Source organism: Heterodontus francisci, chromosome 4, assembly GCF_036365525.1.
Source record: "Heterodontus francisci isolate sHetFra1 chromosome 4, sHetFra1.hap1, whole genome shotgun sequence".
Taxonomy (NCBI): domain Eukaryota; kingdom Metazoa; phylum Chordata; class Chondrichthyes; order Heterodontiformes; family Heterodontidae; genus Heterodontus; species Heterodontus francisci.
The window spans coordinates 41094100-41116921 of NC_090374.1; the positions used below are offsets into that span (position 1 = coordinate 41094100).

At 43.1% G+C, this 22822-nt stretch overlaps 1 protein-coding gene across 3 annotated transcripts in view; it reads left to right on the top strand.

The window, feature by feature from the left end:
• The window catches only part of snx25 (sorting nexin 25), a 317716-nt gene that overhangs the window by 184196 nt on the left and 110698 nt on the right, over positions 1-22822 (top strand). For all 3 annotated transcript variants that reach the window (XM_068029407.1, XM_068029409.1, XM_068029408.1), the window contains exon 7: positions 10077-10147. In XM_068029407.1, coding sequence (XP_067885508.1) covers positions 10077-10147 — 71 coding nt within the window. The remainder of the gene's footprint in view (positions 1-10076; positions 10148-22822) is intronic.

The following is a 22822-nucleotide window of genomic DNA, read 5'->3' on the forward strand; positions in this document are numbered from 1 at the left end:
ACAACAACAGCACCACCCTTGTCTGCAGGTTTGATCACAATGTCAGGGTTGGACCTGAGAGAACGGAGTGCAGCAAGTTCAGAGGGAGACAGGTTAGAGTGAGTGAGGGGAGCAGACAAATTGAGATGGCCGATGTCTTGCCAACAGTTTTCAATTAAAAGATCAAGAGTGGTTAAGAGGCCAGAGGAAGGGGTCCCGGTGGATGGAGAATGCTGAAGGTGGGTGAATGGGTCTGCTGGTCGCAGGGAGGACTCCTGGTCAAAGAAATGAGCCCGGAGGCGAAGGCGGCGGAAGAAGACCTTAACGTCATGTCGAGCGCGAAATTCGTTGAGGTCGGGGCCTAAGCGGATAAAACGGAGTCCTTTGCTGAGTACAGAATGTTCAGCGTCAGAGAGAGGAAGGTCAGAGGGTATATTGAATACACAGATCAGAAAGGATAGGGTCAGAGGGAAGTGAAGGGGAAGAAGGATCTGGAGGGGCATTAGTCCCCATCAGCTGCTGGAGCTTGAATTCCTTAACACCTGAAAGGAAGAAAAAATGTTTTTTGTTAATGCTTCGGATAAGATGAAGGATGAAATGAAACTGCGGAGTCGAATGACTTTGTGATAATGTGAGGCGGTGCTTCTGGAGAGAGAGATCCAGTGCGTACATGTGGCGGCGCATGGCTTTGAGTGTGGATGTCAGGATGTGGCAAGAACATCAGTCCGAGGAATGTTATATTTCTCGGAGATACCTGTAATCCTGGGTGGATTCAAAACATGAAGGATGAAACTTCAGTTCGAATCCACGTGGAATAAGTCGGAGCCGGAGACAGTCACCGAGGAAGGAGATGTGGCTGTGAAAACGAATTTTGGTCGACACTTTATCAAACACCAGGAGGGAAATAGAAAGCAATGAAGGTGAACAAGGTAAAATCCCGTTGGAAAGAAGAGCAGAACTTCAAGGTAGGCGTTCCTGGAAGAGAAGTGGCAGTTAATTCAACACTAAAATAAAAGCGAAATACTGCAGATGCTGGAAATCTGAAATAACACCATTCAGTGACTGCGCACAAATTAGAAACACTGACAAACTCTGCTTTTTGTCTTAACATTTTACCAACAAATGCACAAAAGGGTGTAACGTACAAATGTGAGATCACATACTCAACGGCAGTAGCTAGTCCTTAAATTTAATTATCAGGATTGCTATTAGCCACACCTGGATTTCCAATTAGCCATATCTGGCTAGTGGCTAATGCTTTTGGTTAACACTGCTCGAGAACTTTCTGACTCTTTGTAGTTACTGTATTCATTAAATCTGAGGAAAAACAATTTAGAAAGCTTAAGTTTATTTCTTCTATACGTTATGGGTATAAAGTCCAACCTGAACATATGTTAAATGTGGTATATAAAAAAAGTGTTACAATGCATAATGTACCTGACCCAGTAGAGCTCAAATTCTTTCTTTTACATCACTTTTTTAACTTTTTTTTTACATCACTTTGGCAATAACCTCCTGTCAGTGACTTAAGAGTCAAGGCAGGAGAAAAATAAAAATGCTCTAAATGAGGAGCTCAAAGACAGACTGGCTATGGTGGGTTGATTGAAAGGATGGCAAATAGCTTATCATTTTGTGTTCCTATTGCAATGATCTGGAATGAAAACAGATTTTTCCCTGAGTGAGCAATGTCCTTCATCAGCATTTCTGTTGTTTTTGAGAAAAAGTAAATTTAGGAATCAAGTGCACAGACTGTTCTTTTAACCCCCATAGCAGAATCAGTGAAAACAGCCCCATCGCTCTCCTCCCGTCCCCTTCTTTAAAAACGTGCTGTTGTGCTCCAGTAGATCATGGTTAATGATAGGAACTGTCTTTCTTTGTTTTGTGGCTCTTTAAAACAGGAATAGATTATTAAGTGACACTTCTGCAAGATTTTCTGCTTCATCTGTGGCAATGTGTCCATCAATGGCTGCACAACAAAGTTGTCAAAATGGCACAAAAAGGCTGCTACACCTCTTAAGGCCGTAGTGGAAATCAATGTTTTCAAAAAAAAAATACTTTGAACTTTCTGTGATTACAGAATCAAAAACTGCATGGCAATTTCTTGAGTCAGTTGATTAATTTGTTAAGATCTTTTTATCTTTGGTATTGCTGTAATCTTCAGATTGTGTTTAGCGCTTTGTTTTTGGATGGTGTCATCTCACAAAATGTTTCACACTGCAAAGCCATTGGGAGGGTTTTCTGGGCCTTCTCGTTTTCAATGATGGAAAATGGATGGTTGGAGAGTGGGAAAGGCATAAGCTATTTTCCCTAAATAAATTCTGTAGTTACTTGATGTAATTGCATCACTAATCTTGTTTGTGTCTAAAATAGAGAGAAACAAAAAAAACTCCCAAATTTTAAATGCCATCACATATGCTCATTTAATATAGTGGGTACCAAGTTTACTGCCTGGATGTATTGCCTGCAGAAGACATGTTACTATGCCAACCATCATAGAAAATTTTGTTGCTGAACTTAATTTTGATGTCACTTGTAAAGAGGCTTCAAGAACTCGAATGCATCAAATCCCCAGACTAATGAGATGTACCCAACAATGATAAGTGAAGAGGACAAAATCTTAAAAGACTGAAGGTCATCATGTGTTTGTCATGATGGGGAGGTCCTACTAAATTAGATACAGGCTAATGTAGCTTTTTGAAAAAGGTGAATAAATTATCCAAGGTGAACAACAGACTCATTAGTTTTGAATCAGTTGGCATACAAATGACATTGATCATTATGAATGGACTTTGAGGAGCTTTATAAAAATATGGAAAAAAACTCAACAAGGTTGAGATTGGGCAGGTCCTGCTTGACGAACCATCTTGACTGATTTTTCTTTGTGGGTGGGGCATGCCAGTTGGACGTTGGAAATCATTATGATAGTGTCTGGACTACCCAGTAACCTTCAGTAAAATTTAATATGAAATACTGTTATACTGATGAAGCAGTACTCCTCCATGTTGAACACCACTTGGAGGAAGCACTGAGGGTGGCAAGGGCGCAGTATGTACTCTGGGTGGGGGATTTCACTGTCCATCACCAAGAGTGGCTCGGTAGCACCACTACTATCCGAGCTGGCCGAGTCCTAAAGGACATAGCTGCTAGACTGGGTATGTGGCAGGTGGTGAGGGAACCAACAAGAGGGAAAAACACACTTGACCTCGTCCTCACCAATCTGCCTGCCGCAGATGCATCAGTTCATGACAGTATTGGTAGATGACCACCGCACAGTCGTTGTGGAGACCAAGTATCCTTCACAGTGAGGATACCTTCCATCGTGCTGTGGGCACTATCACCGTGCTAAAAGGGATCGATTTCGAACAGATCTAGCAATGCAAAACTGGGCATCCATGAGACGCTCTGGGCCATCAGCAGCAGTAGAATTGTACTCGAACACAATCTGTAACCTCATGGCCCCGGCATATCCCCAATTCTACCGCTGCCATCAAGCCGAGAGACCAACCCCGGTTCAATGAAGAGTGCAGGAGGGCATGCCAGGAGCAGTACCGTGAATACCTTAAAATGAGGTGTCAACCTGGTGAAGCTACAACCCAGGACTACTTGTGTACCAAACTGTGTAAGCTGCATACAATAGACAGAGCTAAGCGATCCCATAACCAACGGATCAGATCTAAGCTCTGCAGTCCTGCCACATCCAGTCGTGAATGGTAGTGGACAATTAAACAACTAACTGGAGGAGGTGGCTCCACAAATATCCCCATCCTCAATGATGGGGGAAGCCCAGCACATCAGTGCAAAAGATAATGTTGAAGCATTTGCAACAATCTTCAGCCAGAAGTGCCGAGTTGATTATCCATCTCGGCCTCCTCCTGAAATCCCCAGCATCACAGATGCCAGACTTCAGCCAATTCGATTCACTCCACGTGATATCAAGAAACCACTGAAGGCACTGGATACTGCAAAGGCTATGGGCCCTGATAACATTCCGGCAATAGTACTGAAGACCTGTGCTCCAGAACGTTCTGCTGCCCCAGCCAAGCATTTCCAGTACAGTTACAACACTGGCGTCTACCCAGCAATGTGGAATATTGTCCAGGGTATGTCCTGTACACACAAAGCAGGACAGGTCCAACCCGGCCAATTACCCCCGCATCAGTCTATTCTCAATCATCAGTAAAGTGATGGAAGGTGTCATCAACAGTGCTATCAAGCGCCACTTGCCCAGCAATAACCTGCTCACTGACGCTCAGTTTGGGTTCCGCCAGGGCCACTCAGCTCCTGACCTCATTACAGCCTTGATTCAAACATGGACAAAAGAGCTGAACTCAAGAGGTGAGGTGAGAGTGACTGCCCTTGACATCAAGGTAGCATTTGACCGAGTATGGCATCAAGGAGCCCTAGCAAAACTGAAGTCAATGGGAATCAGGGTGAAAACTCTCCACTGGTTGGAGTCATACCTAGCGCAAAGGAAGATGGTTGTGGTTGTTGGAGGTCAATCATCTCAGCTCCAGGATATTACTGCAGGAGTTCCTCAGGGTAGTGTCCTAGGCCCAACCATCTTCAGCTGCTTCATAATCATAAGATCCGAATTGGGGATGTACATTGATGATTGCACAATGTTCAGCACCATTCGTGAGTCCTCAGATACTGAAGCAGTCCGTGTAGAAATGCAGCAAGACCTAGACAATATCCAGGCTTGGGCTGATAAGTGGCAAGTAACATTCGTACCACACAAGTGCCAGGCAATGACCATCTCCAACAAGAGAGAATCTAACCATCTCCCCTTGACATTCAATGGCATTACCATTGCTGAATCTTCCACTATCAACATCCTGGAGGTTACCATTGACCAGAAGCTGAACTGGAGTAGCCATATAAATATCGTGGCTACAAGAGCAGGTCAGAGGCTGCGAATCCTGAGGCGAGTAACTCACCTCCTGACTCCCAAAGCCCTGTTCATCATCTACAAGGCACAAGTCAGGAGTGTGATGGAATACTCTCCACTTGCCTGGATGGGTGCAGCTCCAACAGCACTCAAGAAGCTCGACAACATCCAGGTCAAAGCAGCCAGCTTGATTGGCACCCCATCTACAAACATTCACTCCCTCCACCACCGACGCACTGTGGCTGCAGCATGTACCATCTACAAGATGCACTGCAGCAATGCACCAAGGCTCCTTAGACAGCAGCTTCCACACCGGCGACCTCTATCACTTAGAAGGACAAGAGCAGCAAATGCATGGGCACACCACCTGCAAGTTCCCCTCCAAGCCACACACCATCCTGATTTGGAACTATATCGCTGTTCCTTCACTGTTGCTGGGTCAAAATTTTGGAACTCCCTTCCTAACAGCACTGTGGGTGTAACTACCTCACATGGACTGCAGCGTTTCAAGAAGGCAGCTCACCATCACCTTAGGGATGGGCAATAAATGCTGGCCTAGCCAGTGACGTCCACATCCCATGAATGAATTAAAAAAAAGGACTGGCCTCAGAAATGTTGCTGGACCTTGACTGTTTCTCATGTGTATAGGTAATCTGGATTCAGAAAAACAATGCAAATTGGTAGGATTTGCAATAGTTCTTAAACTTGTTCTGTCGAATTAGTTGAGAGAGAGGTTGAAGGAGATATGGGAATAGTGGTAGACAATTGTACACAGTGTCCAGTCATTGCAACAATTAATTTTTTAAAAAGCAGCATTCTGTGCTATTTTGCCAAATCTGAGGTCATCATACTTCGGTTGTTTAGTGCTGTGGTTAGGTTTGAATACTATGTTCAGTTCTGGCAACTGAGGGCAATGCAAAAAAGGGCCGTGATGCTGACCCCAGTTTCAAAGAACTGAATTTTGTGCACAAGTTGGAAAAAATCTGAATCCTTCACTCTGAAAAGAGGGAAATGACAGGATAATCAGTGCGATAGACAAGTAGAATAGAAAAGGTTAATGCCGAGCACTATTCCAAGTTCAGCCACAACTGAAGGACATGGATGCAAACTGATGATCATTGAAATCGAGAATGGTTGTCTGAATAGGTCAGTTGAGGCAAAAAGTCTGGCACAGTTGAACAGGCAGTTGAATCCTGTGGTAGGGGAGACCTTGAATAAGCTTCCATCTCTGTACTTTGATCCCTTGTGAGGCAAATTTTCAATGTATTTTTTGGGAGAAAAGACCTTGTATTTACATAGTGCCTTTCCTGTCGACAGGATGTCCAAAAGGATTTGGAATTATCATTAACTCTTCAGTAAAATAACCTCCTTCAGGAAGGTTTGTGTCATGTACTTCATTCAACAGTTGTTTTCGACCAATGCGGCCTTCTAATTTTGCATATAAGTTTAGGTTAATGGGAATTCTTCATGTATATTAAAATTCTGTAGTTTTCAAAATTGGATGTTCTCTCATAGAGTTGGGCTCATGGTCTAATTCCTAGTCTGAATTTCAGGAGGAATTTTGTTTTCTTCTTTCATGGGATGTGAGCCTCCCTAGCAAGGCCACCAACATTTATCGCCTATCCCTAATTTGCCTTGAGAATGGTGGTGATGAGCTACCTTCTTGAATCACTGCAGTCCATGTGATGAAGGTACTTCCAAGTTGCTGTTAGGTAGGGAGTTCCAGGATCGATGATGAAGAAATGGCAATATATTTCCAAGTCTAGATGGTGTCTGATGTAGGAGGAATCTTGCATGTGGTGGTATTCCCATGTGCTTGTTGCCCTTGACTTTCTAGGTAGTGGAGGTCACAGGTTTGGGAGATACTGTTGAAGAAGCTTTGGTGAGTTGTCTGAGGTATATCTTAGAGTTGGTACACACTGCAGCCACAGTGCTGCGGTGGTGCAGAGAATGAATGTTTAACATGGTGGACAGGGAGTCAATCAATCAGGCTGGTGTCGAGCTTCTTGACTGTTTTTGGAGCTGCACTCATCCAGCCAAGTGGGGAGTATTCCATCACACTCTGGCTTGTGGGACAGGCTTTGGGACGTCGGGGGGTGAGTCACTTGCTACAAAATAGCAAATCTCTCATGCTCTTGTACTTAAGTGGCTAGTCCAGTTAAGTTTCTGGTCCATGGTGACCCCAGGAAATTGGTGGGTATTCAGCGATGATAACGACCTAAATGTCAGGGGGCGATGGTTAGATTCTGTCTTGTTGGAGGTGGTCATTGCTTGGCACTTGTGTGGCACGAATGACACTTGCCATTTATCATCCCAAACCTGAATGTTGTCTTGGTCTTGCTGCATGCGGATACAGACTGCTTTATTATTTGAGGAGTTGCGAATGGAACTGAACACTGTGCAATCATCGGCAAACATCTAATAGCTGGGGACAAATTATTTTCCTGGCTCTGTGTTCTGGTGTACTAGACTGCCTTAGTGCGAAGAACATTGGAAAATCAGGTGTGAACCTTTATACAGATGCATTCTGTGATCTGTCTAATATTTACTGAGCCCAGATGACCCAAGTGCCTGAGCACCAAATGAGGAAAATCTCCCCTCACACAATTATTTATACAATGAATGTGGCAGTTTTTAATCTGATTACATAAATTGAGTCTTACTGAAGGTAGGAAATAGTGAACAAATAATATAAATGGGCGATTCCACTCTTCAACAGGATATGGTATGGTGAAACATCATCCAGGTATTCTTGTTCCAACAGAAACAGAGTCCTATTGGGGGAAACATAGAATACACCCTCTTGCTGTCCTTTATACATCCTGAATTAGACAACCTAATGTTGGGGTAATGGTTAAGTTGCGTGGCAAATGTGCAGTTGCACATTTGGGAAATTTCTCCTTTATTATCAAAACCAATGGAAGATCTGAAAACCCAATATTTGATTTGAAATCCCCTAAATGAATAATTGAAACCTCCATGGGATAAATAGCGCAAACACAAACTAAGGCAGTGGTGATGACAACAACTTACAGTGCCTGTAATATCGAAATTCAGACTAGAAATTAGACAATAAGCCCCAGATCTTTCAGGATATATATATATATATAATGCTCCCAATTTATAAAACTGCGTCATTTTATAGTGCTTCATAGGGAAAACATAAATGAAGGAATGGATACAAGGCCATGTTGAGTAAGCTTCTAATGGTAGGGGCATGAGTAGAGAGACGGTGGCTGAAAATTCTGCTATCAGTTGAATGGGAAGATATGTAGAAGGCCAGAATTGGAGGACGAAAGCTGTGGTAGGAAATGCAAATACGTGTCCATAGAGGGATTTGAAAATGAGGAGTTTAATTTCAATGCATTGAGGAATAGAGAACTGTCTAGATGAAATCCTGAAACATGAGATTAGTTGCTTTATCAAAATGTGATTGAAGGCAATTGGAAATTAGTGCAGGATAGGATAAAGGGAGGTTGAGTTTTCATTATGTTGGAACTTATAGAGAAGAGAGGATGAGAGACTGGCAGAAGGACATTGGAAAACTAAGGCCTACAAGAGACAAAAGCCTGTATAAGATTTTTAGCTGTGATGGGGGTGAGGAAGTAGGAATTGAAAGTGACTAGCTTTGGTGATGGATGGAATGTGGTGGTTTAAACTCAACTCTGTCTTGAATTGGGCACCAAAGCTTTATTCAACCAGAACTAATGGTTGAGAGGGAAAGAAAAGAAAGACTTGCATTTATATAGCGCCTTTAGTGACCAAGAGCTTTACAGCCAATGAAGTACTTTTGAAGTGTACTCACTGTTATAATGTAGGAAACGGGTAGCCAATTTATGCACAGCAAGCTTCCACAAACAGCAATGTGGTAAGATAATCAGTTTTGTGATGTTGATTGAGATATAAACATTGGCCAGGACAGGGGGAATAGTTTCCCTGCTCCTCTTGGAAATAGTGTCATCGGATCTTTTATGTCCACCTGAGTGAGCAGATGGGGCCTTGATTTAACGTCTCATCCAAAAGACAGCACTTCCAACACTGCAGCACTCACTCAGTACTGCCGTGGAGTGTCAACCTAGAGATTTGTGCTTAAGTCGTGGAGTGCCACTTGAACCCCCAACCTTCTGACTTGGAGATGAGCGTGTTACCGACTGAGCTATGGCTGGCACTTATGGTTATGAGCTATTTGCTGAAGAAGGGGTTGGACTTAGCAAGGAAGAAAAATTTATCACTTGCTGAAAATTATAACTTCTGATGTTTGGCTGGAGGAAATTTTGACTGCTATGTGACTTAATGCCAGGTAACCTGACAGTACAGAGGTGAATGTGATAACGATGGATGTAATGGATAGGTAGAGTTAGCTATATGCAAGCTGACACTGCTTCCACGTTATGTTGTTGAGGGACAGCATGAGATGAGGAACGGGTCGAAGGCGGTGTGGATAGATTTTGGGAACTGCAGAGGAGACTATATGGGTGGGATGAGAATAGCCATTGATGCAAATGTATTGGCAACATTGGGGCAGATAGGATGGAACCACATGAGGGCAGTCCCATATAGCGAAATATCAGAAGAGAGGTGTTGAAGGAGGAAGGCGTGGTTGAACATCATGAAGTTAGAGAAAATAAAGGGAAATAACTTTATTCAATCAGTCATTAAAAGGTGGCATTGTAACACTTGTTCGCCAGGTAGAATCCTAGAATTTTACAACACATAAGGTGGCCATTTGGCCCATTATGCTAAAAGAGCTAACAGTTCAGTTCCTAACCCCTGCCCTTTTAAATTTTTATTTTTTTCAAATATTTATCTCTTCTTTCAAAAGCTAATATGGATCCTGCTACCACCACCATTTCTGTTGGGCATTCCATGTCCTAATGATCCTGTATGTAAGGGAAAATTCAACTAACCTCTTTGTTCTTTTGCTGATGATCTTAAATTTGTGTGTTCTGGTTACTGACTCACTGACCAGTAGAAACAGTTTCCCTATTTGCCTGATAAAAACCCTCAGCATTTTAAGAAATCTTGGAACAGATCTGCACTTAGTCTAAAGCCCATTGAGGGGGTATGAAACTTGGGTCTCCTTGGTGATAGTCAGTACTCTAGTGCTGTAGTTGCTATGGTTACTGGGTATTTTTATGAAATTATCATTATGTTGTGAATGCAAATAATTCTTAAGCCTAAAGAATTCAAAATTCTGTGTCTCAAACAGGTATCAAATTGTCGTTGAAATTATTCAGGCAACTACAATCAGCAGCTTACCTCAGATGAAGAAACCAAAAGGTAAGCATTCTACTGAGTTCCTTTCTAGCACTCTCCATGAATAAAATCCTTTCACCACCCACATAACCTCAGCAACACTTTGGCATTATCTTTGCACCTATGTAATAAAATCTCGTTCTCCTCACATGCCCAGTTTATTCCTCTTAACCCTCCAACCCTTAAAATGGCAGCTATTATGTGACTTCCACAGCCAATGGTGACCCTCTGATAGATTGTCCTAAAATTGAGTTGTTCAGGTTTGTGACACACCATCACTAGTGAGGTAGACTGTGCCTTTGGCTGTGGATACTTCAGCAAGAGTGGCCAGCTAATCATCAGAACTGAGATGACTGGCCAGTTGTTTTGGTTACTTGTTTTCAGATAGTGCCAGTTAATTGTGCTGACCCACTGCCACTCTAGCTTATATCCAATGATTCAGCACAGAGCAGACATCGGGTGAAATGAAGAATCCCATATTTTCATTCCTGCGTTCTATGTAGATAACTGACTGAGATGAGTTTCTTTTTCACATTTCTTATTGAACTGTAGGTCTTGCCAAATACTGCCAGAAGGAAATTAAAATTGATTTTGGTCACTGCTATTTGTAAGTGAATGTCAGTATAGGAATTGATGACCAGGTCAACACAGTCTCTGTCTGCAGACTTTGGCTGGAAGCATTTACACTCTCAGTTCTCTTTGCTGATGTTTAAAGGTTAGATCATGGTATTCTCTTGCTGACAGTTGTTACCATGTTACGAGGTGGTAAAATTATTGTGGCGTTTAGAAGTTTGTGAGGAGCAATACATTTGTGGCATGAAGTTTACTTTATTTGCATGAAATTAGACTTTATAAAGAGTATTAATAAATAATATTAATATAGATCATCCGCTGGAATGATTTCTGAAGTACATCATTGCCTAATAAACCAAGTGTTCATATCCATTACTCATTGCATGGAAGAGTGCACTGGAAGTGTGGACCAGTTGTTTTGCGATTTAACTTGATGTATGTTCTCGGGCTGAATGATACAGACCTGTGGTAACTAGAGAAAAAAAGTTGTGCTTTCCAGCTGATTCCCTCACATATAGTTGTGCTCTAGCACTGTACTTCTCACCTTTCCATGTGGTTATCTTACTGGAAATGTCAAATGAAGATCACATTTGGGTGAGTCATAGAGAGATACAGCACCAAAACAGGCCCTTCGTCCCAACGAGTCTGCGCCGACCATCAACCACCCATTTATACTAATCCTACATTAATCCCATTTTCCCTCTCCCATCCCCACCTTCCCTCAATTCTCCTACCACCTACCTACACTAGGGGCAATTTTTACAAAGGCCAATTTACCTATCAACCCGCAAGTCTTTGGCATGTGGGAGGAAACCAGAGCACCCAGAGGAAACCCACGCAGTTACAGAGAGAACTTGCAGTACCCAGAACCGAACCCGGGTCACTGGAGCTGTGAGGCTGCGGTTATTGGTGTACATTTTTAAAACTGTTTATAGCATTTTCCTTTCCTGTATGGCTTCCTTGCTTGTCTTCTACAGGCAGTAATGATCCAAATGTTGATGTTTTCCAACTTCATATGGACCTTGCAGATAATCATTGAGGCGACAAGTGAACATTCCAATAAATGAGATTAACCATTCACCACCCAGTAGTGGATGTCTGCATTTAATATAAGCTGTGAAAAGGTCCTTGGACTTGGGTGGATTAGAGTGGCTAATATTAAAAGGTACAGGAGGAGCTTCCCCAAATGTTCTGTGAGTTTATTCAGTAAACATTTGAATCACATGAACCAGGATTGGTTGCAGATTTGATATTTTGTCTGTTCTCAGTTAGCTGTTCTTAGTCAGGGTATTAGCAGGACAATGACCATTGGGAAAAATAGTCCTGGATTAGCAAGGGGGCGAATTGGCCACAGTTCCCACTCTTGATGACTATTCAGCAACCGCTGACTGAAGTGTGCATATGTTTGTTGAGTATAGACCATTTTAGGTTCAATTGTGATTGATGTTCTCTGTGAAAATAGCCTTCTGACTCACTGTGAAGCCTCGCACACAAATAGTGTGCACATAGAGCAGATTATCGAACCACGCAGTGAGTATGGATTCCCTGTAGCCCTTCAAAAGGGAACCGGACAAATTCTAGAGATGGGAGGGCATTTTCCACTTTGGAGGGTATGTTGCAGGTTTTCTGGGAATAGAATGATTTGTGGGTTACTTAGTTGCCTTCAGGGGTCAGAGAATAATTCCTGGCATTCTCCCTAAATTGGCATGTGTTTTTCCCTTTTTTTTGCCTTTCCCAGGAAATTGCATGATTGGGATGGTGGTCAGTAGTGTGCGTGGCTGCACTGTGCATGGACAGGGCAGCTTGTTTTACCAGATGGTATCCCTGTCTTTTTCTTATATTAGTGTATGGCGAAGCTGGTGGAACTGAACCCACCAAGGAGTTTACTTCTCCAGAAGAGACTGGGAAGGGGAGCAAATTGCTGAAAAAAGAATTAAATGACTCAGTTTATCTTATTGTATTCTTTCAATCACACTCATTACAACATTATAGTCGGTATTTGGCACTTTCCCAGGTAGAATCAGATGCGCGTATTTCTGCCTCCTAGTGTATTTGACTTTTGAATATTGGAGCTTACTGCTCACAACCTTGCATGGCAAAGAAATTTTATTTACATTATTATTAGACATAAGAAAAGAAAATAACCCTAGATGGAGGGAGGTGGGTGGTGGAAGAATAATGTCCTGCTAAAACATACAGAACAATTGTGTTTAAGATGTAGGATCGTACAGTGAGGTTTGAGAAAACTCTTGACTTTCTGACTTTCGGCAACTGGATGGCAAATATGATGCATGTGTGACCTAAAGGGGTAGGTTTGTTCTACCTGCTTTATTTACGTCAAGGGGAAAGTATCTTTGCTTTGAGATTATGGTGTGCTGTTCTTCTAAAATTGCTTCAAAGGGTTCAGGATTTTTTTTTTGCTCTGCATGAAATGTCAGTGTTTCTAGCAAGGAAGGTTTGCATCCTGCCTGAAACCAGTTCCTTTTTACGTGCCATGGTTAATGAAAACTGAGAGACTGAGAAGCAGGCTCAAGTATAAGTACAGTTGATGAAAGGTACAAGTTATAATCAGTGGGAAATGAGCAGTTCACATCAAGAAGACTCAAGCTAGTGGTGGGTTTACAGTCTGTTTACTCCCAGAAACAAACTAACTAGCTTATTTATTTTTACACTACTCACATTTTGTACTTTGAGCTCCTACACTACCTACTCATAGGTTGATATAATCCAGCTCAAATATTGCTGGCAGAGAATTGATAGGAGCACTATCAATAGGTTGTCAATGACAGAGCATGGATCATACCTTGTATACAGTGCTTAAAAGAGTCATGATGTGAGGCAGCTGTAATAATAATATGCAGTTGATGCTGAAGCATCCTCGAATTTATGATAGTGACATTGCTAATAATTCAGCTCCCCAACTCTGGGCCTCAATATTTCCTTCAAGCCTCTGAGATTATCAGATTATCACTATTTGCTATTTAAATAAAAAAGTCATTAGAATTACATTTCTTGACCAATGTTAGAAGTCATAATAGACAAGTTTCTTTCTCATTAGTTTAGTCTTTAGGTTTCTGTATTTTTCTTGTTTCTAATTAATTATTTTCAGCCCTTGTTATTGATCAATGATGTCATACAAATCTATTCTCAATTCACATTTTTCATTAATCACATTGCATCAGAAAAAAAATTATGAAGCCACCATGACCGTCTCCCCCATCTACTCCATGACATAGCTCTATAAATAACCTAATTAGCGTGTTTTTACAAAAAATCAATGGTTTGGGGGGGAAGTGAAATTCTAAATGAGCTGTTGCATGTTTCAGTCACCCAGCTGGTGACCGTTTCCCCCCCTCTCACCACAATGCATGGACTGTTACACCTCAGCAGGTGTCATAAACATCCCTGACCTCTGGTACACAGTACTCCGATACTTTCAGCATAGCTGAAGCCTGATGTTCAAAGCCAAACTACTGTGCTACAACACCTGTAGCCACTGCACAGCTCAGCTGCCGCAGGCTGCATCACAACATGTGCAAAGATCACAGTTGTTCTGTGAGGCTGATGCAATATAAGCAGGAAATAAAATTACAATTCCCACAAGTGATCATGCGACCCCAGGCCTTGATGTGTCTAGGCTGTCTATTGTCCTGTCTTTCCAACCATACAATGTCCCAAAACTACTCCATGAGCTCAACTTTGACCTGGCTCGCTCCCATGCCCACTCCTCTGGAGTACAGGCCCGGTTCAGTCTTTTTTTTTCCTGCTACGAGTGCTCCCTCACAGTGAGGCGCCTGCTTCTCCATGCTTTCTTACTCAACCTTGAGACCATTTCCAGTCCCAGACTATCTTCGCTCCCTCCTAGTCAGTGCATTCCCTTACCCTTTCAAAAAAAAAGTCTAAAAATCCATTGGGTAAATTGATTCTTATTTAAATTAAAGAAATTGTTATAGCGTACGTACATTATTTAAAAGCAAACATGCAGTTGTTGAGTATAAATAGAAGGAATCCGTCAAGAAGGGCAATTATGTACAGTACAAAAATACTCAGGATTGTATTGAAGAAAAACAAAAATTGATAGCAAATATAAATTGAGATGAGTGATAACTGGTGATTTTAATATTCTGATTTTAATATTCTAGTCTGAATAATACCATGGGCGCAACTTTTTAAAACAACTGAATGGAATAAAACAAAAGATTTTTATTCATACTTTTCATTGTAACTAAGAAAGTGACTTTATAAGATTAAAAGAAACAGACCGGCACAAAGAAAAACACCGAGCTTTTATACAAGGAATCCCATCCGCTCCCTGGCACTTTTTTATTCGTATCATGGGATGAGTGTGTCCCTGGCAAGGTGAGCATTTGTTGCCTATCCCTAATTTCCCTTGAGAAAGTGGTGGTGAACTGCCTTCTTGAACCGCTGCAGTCCACCTGGTGCAGGTACATCCACAGTGCGGTTAGGGAGGGAGTTCCAGGATTTTGATCCAACCGACAGTGAAGGAACGGCAATGTATTTCCAAGTCAGGATGGTGTGTGGCTTGGAGGAGAACTTGCAGATGGTGGTGTTCCCCATGTGTCTGCTACTGTTCACCTGCTAGGTGAAAGAGGTCATGAGTTTGGAAGGTGCTGTCGAAGGAGCCTGGGCGAGTTGCTGTAATGGATCTTGTATATTGTACTCACTGCTGCCACCATGCGTCATTGGTGAAGGGAGTGAATGTTTAAGGTGGCGGATGGGGTGCCGATCAAGCAGGCTGCTTTGTCCTGGATGGTGTCAAGCTTCTTGAGTGTTGTTGGAGCTGCACTCATTCCAGCACATTCCTGACTTGTGCTTGTAGATAGTGGACAGGCTTTGGTGAGTCAAGAGCTTACTCGTTGCAGAATTAGCAGCCTCTGACCTCCTCTTGTAGCTACGGTATTTATGTGGCTGGTCCACTTCAGTTTCTGGTCAACGGTAACCCCCAAGATGTTGATAGTGGGAGATTCAGCAATGGTAATGCCATTGAACATCAAGGGGAGATGATTAGATTCTCTCTTGTTGGAGATGATCAGTGCCTGACACTTGTGTGGCGTGAATCTTACTTGCCACTTATCAGCCCAAGCCTGAATGTTGTCCAGGTCTTGCTGCATATGGGCACTGACTGCTTCAGTATCTGAGGAGTTACGAATGGTACTGAATATCGTGCAATCATCAGCAGACATCCCCACTTCTAACCTTATGATGGAGGGAAGGTCATTGATGAAGCAGCTGAAGATGATTGGGCCTCGGACACTAACCTGAAGAACTCCTGCAGTGATGTCCTGGGGCTGAGATGATTGGCCTCCACAACCACAACCATCTTCCTTTGTGCGAGGTATGACTCCAACCAGTGGAGAGGTTTCCCCCTGGTTTCCCTTGATTTCACTTTGGCCTGAGCACCTTAATACCACACTTGGTCAAATGCTGCCTTGATATCAAGGACAGTCAATCTCATCTCACCTCTTGAATTCAGCTCTTTTGTCCATGTTTGGACCAAGTCTGTAATGAGGTCAGGAGCTGAGCGGCCCTGTCAGAATCCAAACTAAGCAGGTTATTGTTAAGTGGCGCTTAATAGCACTGTCAGTGACACCTTCCATCACTTTGCTGTTGATCGAAAGTAGAGTGATACGGCAGTAATTGGCCAGATTGGATTTGTCCTGTTTTTTGTGGGCAGGGCATACCTGGGTAATTTTCCACATTGTCAGGTAGATGCCAGTGTTGTAGCTGTACTAGAACAGCTTGACTAGAGGCATGGCTAGTTCTGGAGCACAAGTCTTCAGTACTATTGCCGGAATGTTGTCAGGGCCCATAGCCTTTGCAGTATCCGTTGCTTTCAGCTGTTTCGTGATATCACGTGGACTAAATCGGGTTGGCTGAAGACTGGCATCTGTGATGCTGGGGACCTCAGGAGATGGATCATCCACTCAGCACTTCTGGCTGAAGATGGATGTAAATGCTTCAGCCTTGTCTTTTGCAATGATGTGCTGGGCTTCTCCATCTTTGAGGATGGGGATATTTGTGGAGCCTTCTCCTCTGGTTAGTTGTTTAATTGTCCACCACTATTCATGACTGGATGTGGCAGGACTGCAGAGCTGGTGGGATCTCGTGATTCTTCATGGCTATCTACCATGTCGTCTTTGCAGTGTCTATTTAGCTGAATCATTAATGCTGAGATTACAGTCATTATAATATATGGAATTTTTATTCCTGTCCTTTTTCCTCGAGCAATTCAGTAATCTTATATACTGAAGCAGGCACAAACAGCTTGTACAGTGTGATTGAACATTACCGCTGTAAGTAGCTGCAAATGGCATTGAACCATTGCCATAATAACATTATTCTGCTAATAAAGAGATGACTCTGGATTATTACACAATTGGATATTTTGGGCAAGTAAGACAGGCCCATTTGCTTCACTAAAATGGATTTGATCAAATTTGATAACTCAGAGCAAGCCAAGTTCTAAATCATTGCTTGTAACAGCGGTTTTGAGAGGAATGCATCCAGCGCTGTGCTTATTCCATTATGTAAGTGGGTTACCATTTCATTTACTTATTCATTACATGTTTATTTGTCATTTTGAACAGAAGCAATATGCATTCCTGGTATTTGCTACCATGCAGAAGTCCTCAGAAAAATCATCCTGAGTTTCAACTTTCAAGTTTGTTAGGAAAGATTAAAGTTCTCTTCTGCAAGATGCAACTGTGCCTCCTAACAAACTGCTGCAAGGCTGGCAAAAGGTTTGAAGAGTAGGGGCAGGGTCACTTTAACCCTAACCACCCAGTGAAAACTGGGCAGGCAATTAAACTCACAGATGGCGAGATTCTGCTCCTCCCCACAGGTTTTAACCTATGTATCAGCCGTGGCTCCATGGTGGCACTCTCGCCTCTGAGTCCAGAGGTTATGAGGTTCAAGTTCCACTCCAGAAACTTGAACACACAGTCTTGGTTGATACACCCAGTGTACTACTGATACATTGCTCCACTGTCAGAGGTGCCATATTTTGTATGATATGTTAAATTGAGGGCCCGTCTGTGGTGAACGTAAATGATTCCATGGCACTATTTTAAAGAAGAGAACAGGAATCCTCCCTTATGTCATAGTCAATACTTATCCCTCAACCAATGCCAAGTGAAAGAACTATCTGGTCATGTATTTCATTGCTGTTTGAGGGACTTTGCTGTGCACAAATTGGCTGCCCTGTTTACTACAACAGTGACTGCACTGACGTATGTTATTGGTGATGTTGTTAGTCCTTTGAGGTGAAGATGACCATGTCCATCATCTGGGGTGTTGGGTAGATTTCCGGTGGGTGCGTAGGTTTGGGTTCCGCCAGGGCCACTCAGCTCCTGACCTCATTACAGCCTTGGTTCAAACATGGACAAAAGAGGTGAGGTGAGAGTGACTGCCCTTGACATCAAGGCAGCATTTGACCGAGTATGGCATCAAGGAGCCCTAGCAAAACTGAGGTCAATGGGAATCGGGGAAAACCCTCCACTGGCTGGACTCATACCTCACGCAAAGGAAGATGGTTGTGATTGTTGGAGGTCAATCATCTGAGCTCCAGGACATCACTGCAGGAGTTCCTCAGGGTAGTGTCCTAGGCCCAACTATCTTCAGCTGCTTCATCAATGACCTACCTTCAATCATAAGGTCAGAAGTGGGGATGTTCGCTGATGATTGCACAATGTCCAGCGCCATTCGTGACTCCGCAGATACTGAAGCAGTCCGTGTAGAAATGCAGCAAGACCTGGACAATATCCAGGCTTGGGCTGATAAGTGGCAAGTAACATTCGCGCCACACAAGTGCCAGGCAATGACCATCTCCAACAAGAGAGAATCTAACCATCTCCCCTTGACATTCAACAGCGTTACCATTGCTGACTCCCCCACTATCAACATCCTAGGGGCCACTATTAACCAGAAACTGAACTGGAATAGCCATATAAATATCGTGGCTACAAGAGCAGGTCAGCGGCTAGGAATCCTGAGGCGAGTAACTCACCTGCTGACTCCCCAAAGCCTGTCCACCATCTACAAGGCACAAGTCAGGAGTGTGATGGAATACTCTCCACTTGCCTGGATGGGTGCAGCTCCAACAACACTCAAGAAGCTCGACACCATCCAGGAAAAAGCAGCCTGCTTGATTGGCACTCCATCTACAAACATTCACTCTCTCCACCACTGACGCACAGTGACAGCAGTGTGTACCATCTACAAGATGCACTGCAGCAATGCACCAAGGCTCCTTAGACAGCACCTTCCAAACCTGCGACCTCTACCAACTAGAAGGACAAGGGCAGCAAATGCATGGGAACACCATGATATAGACAGCTTGAGAATGTGTGCTGCTGAGCTAAGTGAACTTAGCTGCTGCTGACAGGTTCTCGTCATGGACTGAAACCATGGCCTCGACTTGGGGCTTTCCTGGAGCAGCTGGTACATAACTTCAGTTTTCTTTGTGATGATTGTAAGGCTGAAGTTGTCACATGCATTGGAGAACAAGTCCATGCGACGTTGCATGTCCAGCTCTGAACTGGCAACTATTGCACACTCATCAGCAAACAGGAAATCATGAAGTATGTTCTTGGATTGAGCAGTTTCCCGTCCATGCAATGTTTGATTTCAAAGCCAGGATCACAATCATGGACGGCATCGGAGAGCATGGTGGAGAAAAACATGCTGAAGAGAGTTGGTGCTAGCACACAGCCCTGCTTAACTCTATTAGTGACTGGGATTGGGTCAGAAGACTCACGATCATCCAGGACACGCATGAGTATGCCGTCATGGAACTGTCCTCAGGGCAGTCGAATTTCTGCATTACCTTCCAAAGGCCCTCACGACTGATTGTGTCGAAGGCCTTGGTCAGGTCAACAAATGTGGTGTAGAGGTCAATGCTCGGTTCTTGGCATTTTCCCTGGAGCTGTCTAACTGCAAACACCTTACACCTTTCCAGTGGTTCCTCGACCTATTCTGAAACTGCACTGACTCTCTGGCAACAGATCCTGTTCGAGATGTTTCTCTCAGTGGTTCAGAAGGCTTTTGGCGATGATTTTGCCGGCGATGGAGAGAAGTGAGATTCCTCTGTGATTGTTGCAAGATTGGCGAGTTCCTTCCCACTTGTGGAGGTGAACAATGGAGGCATCTTTGTAATCTTGTGGGATAGTTCTTTGCTCCCACATAGACTGAAGGAGTTCAATGTGCTTCTTGACCAGGAATTAAACTCCAGCCTTGTAGACCTCATTGGCTATAAAGTGCTTTGGAATGTTCTGATGTGAAAAGTGTTATATAAATTCAGACTTTTTTCTTTTTGCTCTTCTGAGCAGGTGAGAGGGACATCTGCCAGAAACTGATAGGGTCCTTCTTTAAATATAGATTGTAGATTGGGCTCTGATTGTTAGAGAAATTTCCAAGTCTGTTTTTAAAGAAGACACTGCGACTAGGATGCTTTGGTGGAAATTGTTTATTGCTGGTCACCGAGCTTACTTCTGCTCTCCAAACAACACCCCCAGCCAGTGCTGGCTGACTCTTTATAATTATATATATACACTTGAATACAATTAACTAATTGACAGCCTTGGACTACCAGGTATTTATCATCCAGTAACAACTTCGGACCCTAACACTGATGACACCAACCTAAAGGGAAGTTTTTTATTTTAATTGCAAGGGGATTGGAGTATAAGAGCAAGGAAGTCTTGCTGCAGTTGTATAGGGCTTTGATGAGACCACACCTGGAGAACTGTGCAGATTTTGGTCTCTGTACCTAAGGAAGGATATACTTGCCTATGAGGGGATGCAACTAAGGTTCACTAAATTGATTCCTGGGATGAGAGGGTTGCCGTAAAAGGAGAGATTGAGTAGAATGGGCCTATATTCTCTGGAATTTAGAAGAATGAGAGGTGATCTCGATGAAATGTTTTTAGAGGACTTGATAGGGTAGATGCCGAGAGCCTGTTTCCCCTGGCTGGGGAATCTAGAACACCGGGCCACACTCTTGGAATAAGGGATAGAGCTGGAGAGAAGTTTCTTCACTCAGAGGATTGTGAATCTTTGGAATTGTCTACTAGGGCTATGGATGCTTAATTGTTGAGTATATTCAAGAATGAGATCGATTTAGATTTTTGGACACCAAAGGAATCATGGGATATATGGGTAGAGTGTGAAAGTGGAGTTGATGTGAAAGATCAGCCATGGTTTTATTGAATGGTGGAGAAGGCTCGAGGGATTGTATGGCCTACTCCTGCTCCTATTTCTTATGTTCTTAAGAGGATTTGGGACCTGATGCCTAAAACTTTCACACTTTTTTTTTACCTTTCCTGTATGTGCCAGAGGAGCACACCTGCTCCACTGGACCCCACAAAGAACATTTAAGCCACCCCTACCCCAAGCTTCCCCTCCTACTGTAAGGCTCTTCTGAACCCCCTCCCAGCCACTTACCTGAGATCCAGGGACCATTCCTTTAGTCCCCAGCGGCAACTTGCTGCCACCCGACCTTTCGATGCCGACCGCCAGCCAACTGGCATGTCCCTGCCTATTCTGAAGGGCCTATGCAAATGAGTCCCGGGAGTTTAAAATCTCCTGGGCCTCATTCTGCTGAGGTCGTGGTGAAGGAGTCAATTGATGGAAAATTCCAACCCATTAACTATGTTGTCTTGGGTAGATCACATTTAGGATACTGTACACAGTTCTGGTCTCCATATTACAAAATTACTGGTGCTGGAGCAAGTACAAAAAAGATTTAATAGGATGATACCAGACTGAGGGGGGACAACTATCAGGAATGACTGAACAAGCTAAGGGTCATTTCTTTAGGAATGAGACTGAGAGATGACCTGATAGGCCTTTCAAATATAAAGGGGTTCGATAGTGTACATGTGGAGAGGATGTTTCCACTTGTAATTGCCTAAATCTAGAAGGTGTGAATATAAAATAGTTACTAATAAATACAAGAAGGAATTCTAGAGAAGCTTCTTTGCTTCGAGAGTGGTTAGAATGTGAAATTTGCTACCGCATGGAAGGGTTAAGGTGAATAAAGGTTGAGGGAAAGCTTGATAAGTACATGAGGGAGAAAGGATATGTTGATAGAATAAGATGAAGTAAGGTGGGAGGAGGCTCACATGGAGCATAAACACCAGCATGGACCAGTTGGGCCAAATGACCTGTTTCTGTGCTGTAAATTCCTATGTAATTTGATGTCTAGTACAGTTTTGGAGTGTATTTATGTTCAGTGGCATGTCTGTTGATGCTGATTGGCAAGCTGTTTTTAATTTTGATGAAAACTAATGGGGCACTTTATTTTAGCTGATACAGCATCTACTGCACCCTGGTGGTCATGGAAGAGTAACAGCTAAAATTTTGGAACAAAATATTCCGCAGCTTATATGTCAAATTGCAGCTACATAAAAACCTCTGGTACAGCTATGATTCTTTTAAGCTACAGCCATTCCCATTACGCATCTTCAAAGAATTTCTGTGAGACGAGAACTGGGAAAAAGCACAAGGCAGACTGTAATGCTTGGTTTTTCAGAGTTGTGTTTTTATATTTGCATGTGCTTTACGATAGTTAAAGTTTCACCTTAATTACAAATCTGTGACCACTGCAAATCTCTCTAAATTGCCTGCAAATCCCATCCTACAATAGAACTAGGAGCAGGCATAGGCCATTTAGCCCCTCAAGCCTGCTCCTCCATTCAGTAATATCATGGCTGATCTGATTGTGGCAATAACTCCACTTTCCTGCCTGCCCTTCCCTCCCCCGCCCCCTCCCCGATGACCCTTGACTCCTTTGTAGATCAAAAATCTGTCTAATTCAGCCTTGAATATATTCAATGACCCAGCCTCCACTGCTTCCTGGGATGAGAATTCCAAAGATTAACAACTTTCTGAGAAAATAAATTTCCCCCTCATCTCCATCTTAAATGGGAGCCCCCTTATTATTGTCCCCTAGTTCTAGATTCCCCCACGAGGGGAAGCATCCTCTCAGCATCTAACATCAAGCCCCTTCAGAATCTTGTGTTTCAATAAGATCACCTCTCATTCTTCTAAATGCTAATGGGTACAGGCCCAACCTGCTCAACTTTTCCTCATAAGACAATCCCTTTA